General features: G+C 48.0%; 1 protein-coding gene across 3 annotated transcripts in view; it reads right to left on the bottom strand.

Moving 5' to 3' along the window:
* IGF2BP1 (insulin like growth factor 2 mRNA binding protein 1) overlaps positions 1-12,841 on the bottom strand; it is a 94,476-nt gene that overhangs the window by 10,733 nt on the left and 70,902 nt on the right. Inside the window, exons 6-15 of one of the 3 annotated variants that reach the window (XM_059727039.1) lie at positions 10,257-10,538; positions 9,234-9,368; positions 8,586-8,708; positions 7,050-7,185; positions 6,050-6,172; positions 4,965-5,084; positions 3,782-3,856; positions 1,438-1,569; positions 884-997; positions 1-724 (exon numbers count right to left, since the gene is read on the bottom strand). In XM_059727039.1, the coding sequence (XP_059583022.1) occupies positions 710-724; positions 884-997; positions 1,438-1,569; positions 3,782-3,856; positions 4,965-5,084; positions 6,050-6,172; positions 7,050-7,185; positions 8,586-8,708; positions 9,234-9,368; positions 10,257-10,538 (1,255 nt within the window). In that variant the 3' untranslated portion in view covers positions 1-709. The remainder of the gene's footprint in view (positions 725-883; positions 998-1,437; positions 1,570-3,781; positions 3,857-4,964; positions 5,085-6,049; positions 6,173-7,049; positions 7,186-8,585; positions 8,709-9,233; positions 9,369-10,256; positions 10,539-12,841) is intronic. The other 2 variants (XM_006277902.4, XM_006277903.4) reach the window with 2 other exon arrangements.

Genomic DNA, 12,841 nt, shown 5'->3' with positions numbered 1-12,841 from the left:
AAAAAACAGCAAAGGGTTGAGCTGCAGTAGGGAGGGAAGCCTGGCTGTTTGGGGCATGGGCCCAGGAGATAAAAAACTGGAGTGCCGCTGGCTCTGCCACTGACCCATTATATGACTGGACAAATCACTTCATCTCTCTGTGCCTCTGTGTCTCCTCCCATCCTTTGCCTATCTTGTCCATTTGAGTCTCTAAACTCCAAAGCAGAGACAGTTTCTCATTATGTGTTTATACAGTCCCAAATCCACAGTGCCTCATCTAGGCAGGGGCTCAGAGACTTAAAGTAATACAAACAATAATCATCAGAGTAAGAAGGAGATACAGTGGGAGAGGAGAAAACAAGAGAGGTGTTGGCTAGTTTGGGTCATCACCTACTTCAGTATGGACCAAGATTTGTAGGAGCCCAAGAAGGGGGCTCAGGAAACTTGAGCTCTGTTCCTCTCTCTGCCACTGACTCAGCATGTGACCAGGATTAAACCACTTGTACCCTGCTCCTCTTCTGCATTTGGTGCTGGGTGACTGTATTAGAGACGCTCATTCAGATCCAGGGAGGGAACATGCCTTTCCCTTCCATTGCCAGCTTGCATCATGTTCACATTGTTCTGATGGGGCCTTGATTCTCATTAAGGCCTCTGGACATTATCCCATGTTTTAATAATAATAAAACCAATAACAGTTGATGACCTCGGGCACTGCACAGGCTGCCTGATGTTAGTATATGGACTTCTGGAAAGACAGTAGAGTGTGTATATTCACATGCCGACACACAACTGCATGCAGTTCAGAGGACCATGCAAGTTTCCATCTACTTCCCAAGTTTTTTCTCTCTGCTTCACCCACTCCCAGCACATGCCCTACGTCAGGAAAGAGCCCGGCTCGCTGTACCTGGCTGGCATAGAAGTGTCCGATGATTTTTACTATGACTTGCTCATTCTCATCAGGAGTTTGGTCCCGCGGCACCACCACCTCTGCTGCTGTCAGGTTCTGAAGTTCATTGACCTACAAAAAAGGAGCAGAGGTCAACCAGCTGTTGGTCCAGCAGAGATGCTTCCCCACTTCAAGAAGGAACAAAAAACACCCTGCACCAGATTTTGCCATTCTCCCTTTGGCAAACAAATGCTCCCACCCAACCTCTGCTATGAATGAAGCTGAGCACTTTTAATGAAAGAGCTTTACCAAGACTGCCTTTAATGAAACATGCCTACATTACCATGACTGAGCTTCCACTTTCCACAGGATAGGAGCAGACTCACAATACAGTTATTGCATAACAGCAGATATGCAGTAGGCTTCCCCCTCCCCTTTTAACTCAGTATACTTTGTTTTGGCCATTATAGCCACCTCCCTGAAGGTTTCACACCTGGGAATGAGCCACCTTCCCAAGGATTTTCCCAGTCTTTCATTGGTCTCAGACTTCTCTCCATCTTTGGTTCACTTACAGTTTTGCCTCCCTTGCCAATGACTCTCCCTGCAGCTGAGGCAGGGACCCTGATGTGCGTCTCCAGCTTCACCTCTTCTTTAGGTCCAAAAAAGTTTTCCTCCTTGAGTTTGCCATAAATTCGTCCTTGTGCCTGCAAAGTAGAAGAGGGGAAGAATGGTGTTAAACTTGATTTGCAATCTGTAGTAGCACCGTGCACCCACAGCTCTCACCATTCAAGATAGGGGCTTCTCCTCCTTACCCCTGGATGGGACTGGATTATCCAATCCTGCCACAGTAGAAAGTGGGAGATATGTTGCTGGGATATCATAGCCATATATGCACCTCTCTAAGCCCGGGGTTCTCAAACAGGTAGCACAGAGATTTCAGGGGAACCTGACAAGTCTGCCCTTCCCATATTGCTAATATGAAGAGATGTCCACAAGACACAAAGAATACTAAGCTAGCTAGATACCACGGTGATCTGCACCCACATAAGTACCTCATGGAGGCAGAAGAGAGATCAATTCTTCAAACATGAATGCCAACCCTAAATGAATGCCAGCTCCTACTTTCTTCCCCCCTCCCCCCCTGGTTCTGTCACAACAATATAGGGGCACCTCACAAAAAAGGATCCTATTTAATACAAACATCTGCACATCAGTTTTGCTCAGCCAGCATGGACTAAAGCTATTTAGGACACCAATCCGGCACACTGGGCTACCCAAAGCTCACAGTGTATGCAACTTTTGAAGTCTGGAGCCTAGCTAACCCTGACCCAGGCCATCCTAGAAAGAGAACAAGCAACACTGAGGTGCTGGTGAAGTGCTATGGGGATCCCAAAAGAGAGACAAGTGGTGAGACAAGTACCTCAGAAAGAGGCCCTGTATTGGGAGCGAGCAGGGCACGGACTGAGTCCTAACTCTTTAGGAGACCTGGGATTTGCTGGAGAGAGAAACAAGCTTATGGGGAAATGGACCTGGAAAACATTGGGTATAGATGATGACAACATGGATACTGATTTAACCCTTTGTCAGAGCTGTGTTCTTTCTGGCTTCCTCTTGTCCCGCTACCATCCATGGTGGTCAGATTATCCTGACCAACATGCATTAGCTTGTCAAAGACACTAATAACCAGTAATAGAAACTGATGGACATGGTCTTTCAGTTCTACAGGACTCTTCTCTGACAAACAAGGCAGGAAGGTGCAACGCAATGATGGACCCTCACTATGGCTCCAGGGGTGAACTTGAGCCAGGCTCCAGACTCATGCCAAAAATGGTCAAAAGTTGACTGTTGTAAATAGGCACCTGGTCATTCAGCATGGGGGTCAAAGGCAGCTGCATATGTTACTAGTCACATCACTCCTCGCGTGCCTTCAGTTTGAAAAACTGGTGTGCCCTAACCACACTGGCCCACTATACTTAGATTGACTTTATCTTTCCATAATAGTGAAAGGCACAAACATGAAGTGACTTGCTCACAGTCATGCAGTTGGTCAGTGGTAGATTTGGGAATAGAAACCTAGGAGAGGAGGGAATGTCTTGGGCCAAGTCCTGCAATCTCAGGCAACCACCAGTGCTGGATTATGACATGCTGAAGTCCTAAACTAGGTCCAGTTTAAGAGGCCCCAAAAATAAAAATAATCTACGAAATCCATGAAAATGGATTTTCATGACATTTTAAGATGAATTATTGTTATCTCTGCATAAATTTATGAATTCAATATGAATTATAACTGTGGAGCCATATATATGTCATATTAGAATGAAAATGTCCAGGGTTTTTTCCTTATTTAGAGGCCCCTCATATTATGAGGCCCTTAACTGTAGTTTAAGTAGTTTAAGCCTCAATCCAGCACTGACAACCACTAACCCAAGGAGTCTCCAAAATCACCAGTTCAACCCCTCCCTCACAACTACAGTATCTAAAACACCAAGAACACCTAAACAGACACAGGTAAAAGTTGGGGGCACAAGGGCTCCCAACAGCGGAGTAGTTGGTTAATGCCTGCTGAGACGATTGTAGGAAAAGGATGCTGCCCCACACTACAGAGGAAGGCACCACCCCAGTCCATGCCAGTCAGACCAAGGGGAAAAATAGAAGTCAGGTCTGCTGACTCCCAGGCCTGTGCTCTAGCCAGTGGACCACCCTGCAGTATCCAAGAGAAGTCCAACTTGGGTGAACTGCATGGTTTGTGTCACTGGACCTGAGTTTTGCTGGCCTGGGGATTTTAGTCACTAGGGATCACAATATGTGATTTCCCCAGGAGTTTCTCATTGAGGTAAAAATCATGTTCACACAAGGTTTTCTCCGCAGGGGCTAAAATGCCAGTCTGGACTTGAGAGACAGCAATAAAGATAGAACCTTGAACTGAGCTTCGGGTGGTCCAGTGATTATAACCATGCGCACTTTAGAGTCCGGTGTCTCAGGCGGGGCAATCTGAAAGGGAGAACAGAGACAATGTGAGCACGTGAGGAGGCATGTATCAGAGGCAGCTGACTCCTCACCTTCCCCACCACTTAGTAATGTCCTAGCCCTTTCACTGCACTGAAACAAAGGGGAGGGAAGCAAGGAGGCAGGGTGAGTCATCTGTGGAAACATCAGCGTCTGGCAGATGGAATCACTATAAGGTTTGCAAGAGGAGGGAAGGAGGGTTAAAACCTAAATGTCCTCTAACTGCAGAGGAGAATTATCCAAACAAAGATGATGGCCAGGACTTTTCAAAGGGGCCTCTGGGCAGTGTTGCCAGCACATGAAAGCAGAAATTTACCGTCTCAAAAGGCTGCTGGATGCAGGTCTTTGAAAGTTATCAAAAACACCACTGGGCAGTTGACCAAGCATCACACATACCAAACTGAGGCAGGATCCTCAATATAGACCTTTGGTCCCCAGGACCCCAACAAGTCTCTAGATCTAGTGACAGAACTGCTGAGCTGGCAATGCTGCATACCAGAGTTGGACAGAGAGCTGCCCTGGAAGCCAAGGGATGCTGGGTAGCCAACTGTGTAGACCGCACAACTGCTAGAAATCATACTTCCCCAGGGAAAACTGAGTAGACCAAGGGGATACTAAATAGTGACAAGCCCCCTTGTTTCTACTATTTTCCACCAGACAACAGTGACTAAAAGCCACTGCCATATAATGGCTTGGCCAAGGTGTCAGTGCAGTGACTTGGATGGATCTTAATATGCAGGTGTTCATATCAAAGAAACTACCACCACCACTAGGCTTTATTGGCTTTGTAATTAACAGCCCAAGCAAGAGCCTAACAATTGATGGGATATGGAGACCAGACTGTCCTAACCTGTCTACCAGTACTGCTCTAAGGCAAGGTAGTGACACAATGGCAACAAGCATGGTGGGGAAGTCTATTGCTGCTGCCTCCTATGCTCTTCAGCCTCTGAGATGCTCAGCCTTGCTCCCTGTCCCACCAGCATTAATATGAAGGTCAACAGGCCTGCTCAGTGATAAGGCACCCACCAAACAATGGAGTAAGTAGCACTTAAGTTGCTAATGGAAATATGGCCAGCTGCCTTGGAAAGGCTACCTTGATGGAGGCACTCGCAAATCTGGAGAGCTGCTTAATGTGCTGTCCTTTTTTGCCGATGATTGCACCAACAGCCTGAGCAGGGATGAAGACATGGACTGTCTCTTGTTCTGGAGGCTGCTGGCAGAAAGGTTGGGATTACCAATAAGGTTCCATTAAAACAGATGGAGTTGAAGGACCTGACCTGATTTGCATCTGCCTTGCAGGCTGCTAGACAGACAGAGCATCCCCAGGATCCACTGAGCCTAAGACACACACTTACAGACACCTGGCACCAGGCATATGGTTAGGCAACAGAATTGAGAGAGAGTCTGATTTTGCACTGGACCATCTAATCTCCTGCAAGGGGCTGAGATCCTTTTGCAAAATGCGATCATAAATTTGTGGTGCATTCCAGAAAGTGCTCAGCACATGAGCTAAGGGAGTAATTCTGTCGGCTGGGAGTCGGAGCAGGCTCTGATGGTCAGTGTTGGTTGCTGCTAAAGGATGATACATTTACACACCCTCAGTAGTCTGCACTAAGAACAGCTGGACCCACACAAGACTCCCGAAAGTGCAGGAAGCCCAGGGCATCAGTCCTTCAGGTCCTCTTCTGGGGGGATCTGCATGGCTCAAGTTTGCTGCAGCAACAGCACCCCTTGTGTTACTAGGAAAACACGAGCCAAATTTGTTAATAGTTTCTAGACAAGGTGGGGATGAGGCACACCTCCTTCTAAAGGTGTCTCTAGGCCTGGCCCTGTGGCACTCAAGCTTTGGAGGAGTCCACACCTGCCACAACATGACTAAGGGATACAAAATATGGAATTCAGACAGGAACAGTCAAAAGTCAGGCCACCCAAAACTGAATCACCCAAACCCATTTCTAGGCAAAGTAAAATCAGGCCAGGATCACAAGACACGACTTGGTCAGCTATCGTAATCCATCTTTTTAGCCACCAAGCAGCAAGCCAGAGCAAGTCAATACCCCCCAGGCTTTGGACTGCCATGCTCCTTGGTGCACAACCCAACAGTAATCAGCCTGCCAAAGCACAGCTTTCTCGAAAGGAGAAGCTAAAATGATTCCAGCAACCAGGTCATCTGCCTACCATGAAGGAGCTGTATGGTGCTGCCCCAGAGACACTGCTGGGAGGAGGTGGCACTGCATTGGAGGAGGCAGGAAACAGGCCAACAGCAGCCAGGTTGAGGCCAGGGATCAGATGAGATTGTAGCTGTGAGGATAAGACAAGAGCAACATGCTCATTATTGCTCGTACTGCAGCATCAACTACAGAGACGTCCACTAAGATCAGAGCCTCCTCATGCTAGGTGCTGTCTGTGTAGGCTCCCTGCTCTAGGTGAATTGTGGTGGCAGCAGAAACTGAACCTGCAACCTCTGGACTCAAATGCTTGAGCCTCCATTGCTAAGGCTGCAGCAGGCTCATCAAACTGTCTTGCAGGCCTGCCACCAACTACTAGAGGAAGAGCACTATGCTTAGCTATACTCTCTTTAAAAGAGAAGGAGTTAGCATAGCATAGTATAGGTGTGTAACTGTCTTTACTGATACTCTAGCAGTGGAACCAACAGCTGCAGGGAGCTGGGAGATCAGTCATCTTCATGGGCCATCAATGAAAAAGCTGCCCACTTGAAAGAAAAGAGATACAGTGACACACCAAGGCCACCCAGCCAACAGACCCCAGCACTGCTCAGGTCTACACACAGGCTTCTCTCATGTGGCGCCTGCTTCTCTCTTTGAGCTGGATCATACTCCACCTCTTAGGTGCCTAAATGGATGCAGGTACTTAAATGTGATCCTATTCTACCCTGCTTGAGTGCCTGAGAAAACATTAATGCACAAGTGGGTGGGGGCCCCTCCTTCTGACTGCTTTCTGTGCCTGAGTCTTATGGGAAAGACAATGGCATGTTATGAAAGCAGACACATTAACAGGTTTTTGAGGACTTGACAAAGGTGGAATAGGATTGCACTTAGGTGCATACAGGTAGAACAGGATCTGGAATAGGATCTCCCACAGCAGGGGAGAGAGCCCCAGCCCTGGAGCTATAAGGGGCCATGGAAGGGCAGCCACACCTGACACAAAACACACTCACGCTCATGGCAGCCACATCATTCTCGTACGCCTCCCTCACTTTCTTCATGATCTCCTGCTCGGCTTTGCAGCAGTTTTCAATGGAGCCTTTCACGGTGATGGTCCGCTCAGGGTTGTACAGAGTCAAGTCCTGCAAGCTGGAAGGAAGCGGAGTGGTTACACAGCGGAAGCCTGCAGCCCACAGCCTCCAGCCCTGGTGCAGTATCCATGTAGTGCTACGGAGATCCGGTGCAATGGTCAGGGTACTGTAAACCACATCACACACAAAAGGAAGCGCTAAGACTGAGATTTTAAGAGAGCCTCTAGGAGTCAAAGGGCCTTGTTACACATTGCACTTTGAGCTGCTCAAATGTTGATCAATGCTAGTGCTAGCTGGAGTTTGAAGCAGTCACACCTTAAGGCTAAAAACCTTCTCTGATTGTCCTCCACCTGCACAGCTGTGACTTGCCACTAGAGGGTTGGCAAGCAGGGGCCTGACTAGGAGCTACAGCTGTGATTTGCCACTGCAGGGCTAGTAAGCTAGGATAGGTTTCTATCCCTGCTGCAGGTGGAGGTGTGAGAGATGGGTTGGGGGAGGGGGCAGGAACACGAAGCTGGGAAGCAGAGAGTTAATGGAGTGGGAGCAAGTAATAAAATGGGAGACAGAAAGGAAATGCGGGTGGGGGAAGGGTGGCAATGAACTGAAGGAAGTCAGCCACTAAAGGATAAAATAAAAAGAAGTTTTAAAAAAAAGAATTTAAAAGTAAATAAAGAGAAAGTAAATTAAGAAGGTCTCATGTTTTAATCATTTGGGATTGGGATGTGGAAGCTGCTGGTCATGCTTCCCAGGGTGGCTGGGAGTGGTGAAGGTACTCTTGGGGAGCTACTGCCCCTGCTTCAGGAAGGAAGCCCCATGGGGATCCGATCTGCCCCCCAACTTTGTTACCCCCCCCATCCTCCTGCCCCTCCCAGACCCCAGTCCTGGACCTATCCATTTGCAACCTGGCTAGCTCTTATATGCTCTGAAGCCTGTTTGCATCCTGTTACATCTCCTGGGGGTGTGAAGGCCATACCCCCAGGGGTGGGAGAGGGAGAGGCTTGGTGCCAGAATCGCCCCCTGAGTGGTAGAGTTCAGGAGGTGGAAAGTTTGTCCACACAGAACAGGAGTGTGGAGGAGAGGACACTGCACCCTGTGATGTTGGAGGACTGCAAATTGGACTGCTCATCTGAGCAGTGGCTACACATTAATGGAATGAGCTAGGTACCATGGAGCAGAAGTAAACTTGCCCGGAGTGGCATAAGCTTAAGCTGCCTAAAGTGTGCTTAAAACTAATTTCAGGCATTGTGTGGACAATGCAATTAAGAGTTCCAGGAGCTGCCTAAAATTAATGTGTAACAAGGCCCAAAGTGCCCACTGAGTCAAACAGGTCCCCCTATCTGGGGGGAGGGGGGCAGGTTGCCTGATTCCCCATGCCTCCTTTGCAAGCCAACAGCCTAGAAGCTCTGCCTTGAACATTAGAGAGAAAGGAACCAGCGAGGGTAAGTGGGGGAGTCTTACGAGGAGATGGTGATTTTCGTCTCCGTGTCCTGTTCTACCTTCTTGAGGTTCCGCCCCTCTTTGCCGATCAGTCTTCCCACAAAGTTGTTATGGGCCAGGATTTTTAAAGGAACTTCATCAGCTCTTAAGGAGGAAGGAAAGGGCAGAGAAAAAAATTGAAAATCAGTATTCCTGATCCAACAGTGGGGAGGTGGGTACAGCAGGAGTGGGGCACTGCCAGATCCATTCCCCACTGACGAGAAGTCCTGAGATCCCCAACAGACTCCTTCTCCCACCTCAAGGTACATAATGGAGCTCACACATGGAAAACAACTGAGCTCCACCACTCCAGTTTGGTCTCCTACATGGACTGGTCTGTACAAAACCAAGAGCCTTGCATGTAGGAAGATGAGGCCTTCCCAAGTTATTGCCTTTCCCCCAACCTCCTGCTGTCTTGCAGCCAGTGTAGCATGAGCTAATGAGTCAGTGCAGGAGCTCTATTGGGATGCCCAAAAGCAGTGCTTGTGCCCCCCAAGGCCAGCCCTTGCATATGGCCCTTTCAGAAGTGTTTCATTCAACTCCCCAGTGAGCTAAGTCACTGCCCCTGCAATACTCCAGTGCAGCAAGAGAAGCTGCTCTGTGTTACAGTGAGGAAGCTGAAAGTCTTACGTTTTGGTGTCCTTTGCCTCCTTGTGCATAATCTCCAAGATCATCTTACAAGCTGCTGAGCAGCCCTCAGGGGTGGAATGGATGCTAATGGCTTTCTCCGCTGCACCTGCATTCTCCTTCCTGTGCACGTCGATTCTGCATGTGCACAAAAACCACCATGAGACACACACATGGTGTATCCTGAACAAAGCAAATATCTGCTTGCGAGAGAGGCATCTTGCTCCCAAATTGGACACTTGCAACCCCTGGGGGCAGCTTGGATCTGACTTGAACATCCACATGCAGGGTTTACATGAAAACCAGCTGACTCAGTCCAAGTGTTTTGGAGCAGCTCAGAGCAAAATCTAAACCTCGAACTCTTAGGCACTGATATTATCTTGGAAAGAGTCATAACAAAAAGCCATGGCTTTAGATTAAGGCCAGGCACAGTCATATAAGAAAGAACATAGCTTCCTTTGAACAGCAAAGGTAATGAACTACTGGAACAACCTAGCAGTAAATTCTCCATCTCTTAACACCTTAAATCAAGACTGGGTGTTATTTGGTTTAATGAGGAGGGGGGTTAGTATGTGATATTCTTTGGGATGTCAGACAAGATGATCCTATAGCCTCTTCTGTTCTTCACATATACTAATCAGACTATTCTGATGACTAAGCAGGCTGTGATCCTATTACAGCCAATGCCTTAAAGGAGAACGGGAAAGGAAGCAAACTGGGGAAATTTCAGGTAACAAAGCCCACCTCTTTGGGTGTTGGCTGGCATGAAAGTGATGCCTTGTTGCTGTCTCCCTCTGGTTGGGAGAGAGTACATCAGATACAGTCTAGGAAGGCATGATGGAGAACTAGTGGCTCCAGGGTAAGCCTTGCAACTTAATTACATTCCAGTTCCCCCAACCCCAGGAGGCCCAGCCCCTTAAGTCCATGTGGATCTTGCTCTAAAATTCTGCCCTACCAGGGCGCTGCTTGCTACGTTGTCAATGAGACCCATAAAACTCCAGGGCAGGAAGGAAAGACAGGACTCACTTGGACTGTGTCTGTTTGGTGATGTTGCGAATCGTGGCTCCTTCCTTGCCAATAATGGCCCCCACGTATTGTGTGGGTACCAAGAGTCGAAGGGGGATGTCCACTGGCTGCTGCTTTACAGGCGCTCCAGCAGCAACAGGCGAACCCTGCCTGGGAGCACCCCGGGTACCAAAGCCTCCCCGTCGCCCATTCTCTGGCCCTTGTATGGACTGTTCATCAGGGATGTAGGAGACCTTCAGTGCATGGTTTTCCAGCTGGTGTCCGTTCAGCTTCATGATTGCTCTAAGGGGGAAAGAGAGCGAGAGAGTATCCTGGGTTGTGTCTCTTTACCCACTCTCATGGTCATTCATTTCCTCCTGAAGAAGGGACAGGAAACTGAAGATTGATGACTACAAGAGGAGTGGGAGGAGGGCACTGGGCTTTAATAGCTCATCTGTCATTGCTGACTTGATGGAGTGAAATCAAAGGCAAGTGAGAGACTGAAAATACAGTTCTTCCCTGGTGTAACTCCCTCACCCAGCCCCTTGAGGCTACACCAAGGCTGAAGGTGCAAGTCTTCATCAGAAGAATGAGGTTCTTTCCAACAGGAGCAGTAGGAAAAAAACCACTCTCAAATGAAATCTGATCAGTTCATGTAGGGGATTATATGATGTGTCTGGACTCGGTGACCCAAGAGGTCTCTTTCAGTCTAGTGGTTTCTGGCTTATTTTTTAAATAAATTTAACAGACTAGGCTTTTTTTTTCTCTTCTTTTCTTTTCTTTTTTTTGGCAGCTGGCTGCATTTTCATAAAGCCACAGGTAGATGGGGCTATAGGAAAAAGCAAAATCAGTCTCTGCTATGAACATTTATCCAGCCCAGCTTCAAACCTCCAACTGTTTGGAAGTGTCTGGTGTCACCAAGACAAGCAACACTTTGCCCAGAACATCTTTGATGCCCCAGCAGTTGCAAAATACCAGCATCATGCCAATCTGTGTATTTCCTCCTAGGTGTTAAACATTTTAGCATGTGGACAGACATAACACTTACAACAGGTTTAAAACTTTACTAGAAAATGTTCAGAATCATGTTTTTTTACCTGGCTTTGCAGAGTTGTAAGATAATAAAGGGCTCTGTACACGGTAGCTACATGGGTACATAGTTGGTGTATGGTGACGCAATCTAAGACATTCAAATAGTTATGCAATCTGCATTAGCATGGGGTATAGAGGGTTAAGAGGTTCCAGTACAATGCTATGCTAGAAAGAGATGTAAATACACTTTAGAGTCACTGGACATTTATACACATACCTCTGTCTGCTCCAACGTGCTGGAAATCCAGTGCATCAGAGCAAACTCGATTAATCTAGAGACTGCTCTGCATATGAGCTGACACCCACTGTGCTGCATTGCATGCAGTTGTATAAGCAGTGAAATGCACATCAGCGCACAGAAAATGGTAGTGGTGCATTTTTTAACTAAAACACCTTTGATGTGTTTTAGTACAAAAGTGCGCCGCTGCCATTTTCTCAGTGCTGACGCACGTTTTGCCGTTTATACCAATGCACGTGCTGCAGCCGGGTGTTTTTAAAAATTCCCAACGCTGCAGCGCAAGCATGTGTACAAATGCCCCAAGTGTCTAGATATGCCCACCATTTAAGACCAATTTAAACTTCTTGGGACATTTTAACAGCACACTGTGAAAATGAAGTACTATTTTGAGCCAGTCCTTTGTGAACGAGTTCAATGTTATATGTGGACACAGCGCATTCTGCACCTAATGTCTGATGAATCCTCTAGGCATCCCAAACTGCACTGGTCCTCCCCTCCCTTTCCCCCCTCCAAACTCATGCAGGGCAATGGGGCAGCTCTGGGATGCAACCCTGCAGCCCAAAAACCCTCCTACTGGCCACAGAGACCACAGTCTGCAGGAGTTGGGGAAGCAGAACCCTAGGCAAGGCTCATCTGAGGTGGGGGGTGGGTGTGTAGCCTGGGGCTATGGGAACTGTGTGGCCCCTGCTTGTGGTAGGAGAGTGGTTGTGCTTGTAATAGTAAACACCGTCAATTGCTGGGTGGTGGTTTGCGGGGAACAGAACCATTGCACAATGGGCAATTAATAGCACAGAATGGCTGTTAATTATATGCTCAATGTGAAGTGAATTAGCCCATTAATAGTAAATATTATCTGCCCTCTTGCCACCAGCCCTGCCCTGCAGGCTCCACCCTGCACACACATCTCTACAAAATTGCTGGTAATGCAAGGGACTTGAGTGGCTTTCTAGGGAAAGTCTATTTAAACTACTTAAACTAAAGCTGTAGTGTTAGGCAGAGATTGTGGGAAGTCCTAAAGCAACCAACCTCAAGAAGCAGGGACCTCAAACTCCTCCTCCTCACACACACCTGGGCACCCTCTGTCTGGGTACTACCACACAGAGTGTGGTGGCATGCAAGCAAGTATAGGCATGGGCTATGCAGGTTGAGGCATGTAAGGAAATTGAGGCATGGGCTGTGGCATGGGTGGAGAACAGTGGGTGACAGCCCAGAAGCAGGGAGCAAGAAACAGCTGGTGATCCCTCCAACCCTCCCCCCAAATTGGGGCTGGGACCCC

The sequence above is a fragment of the Alligator mississippiensis genome, chromosome 4 (genome assembly GCF_030867095.1).
Source record: "Alligator mississippiensis isolate rAllMis1 chromosome 4, rAllMis1, whole genome shotgun sequence".
Classification (NCBI taxonomy): domain Eukaryota; kingdom Metazoa; phylum Chordata; order Crocodylia; family Alligatoridae; genus Alligator; species Alligator mississippiensis.
Note: the sequence above shows the minus strand (reverse complement) of the source record. Positions and strands in the feature narration are given on the sequence as shown.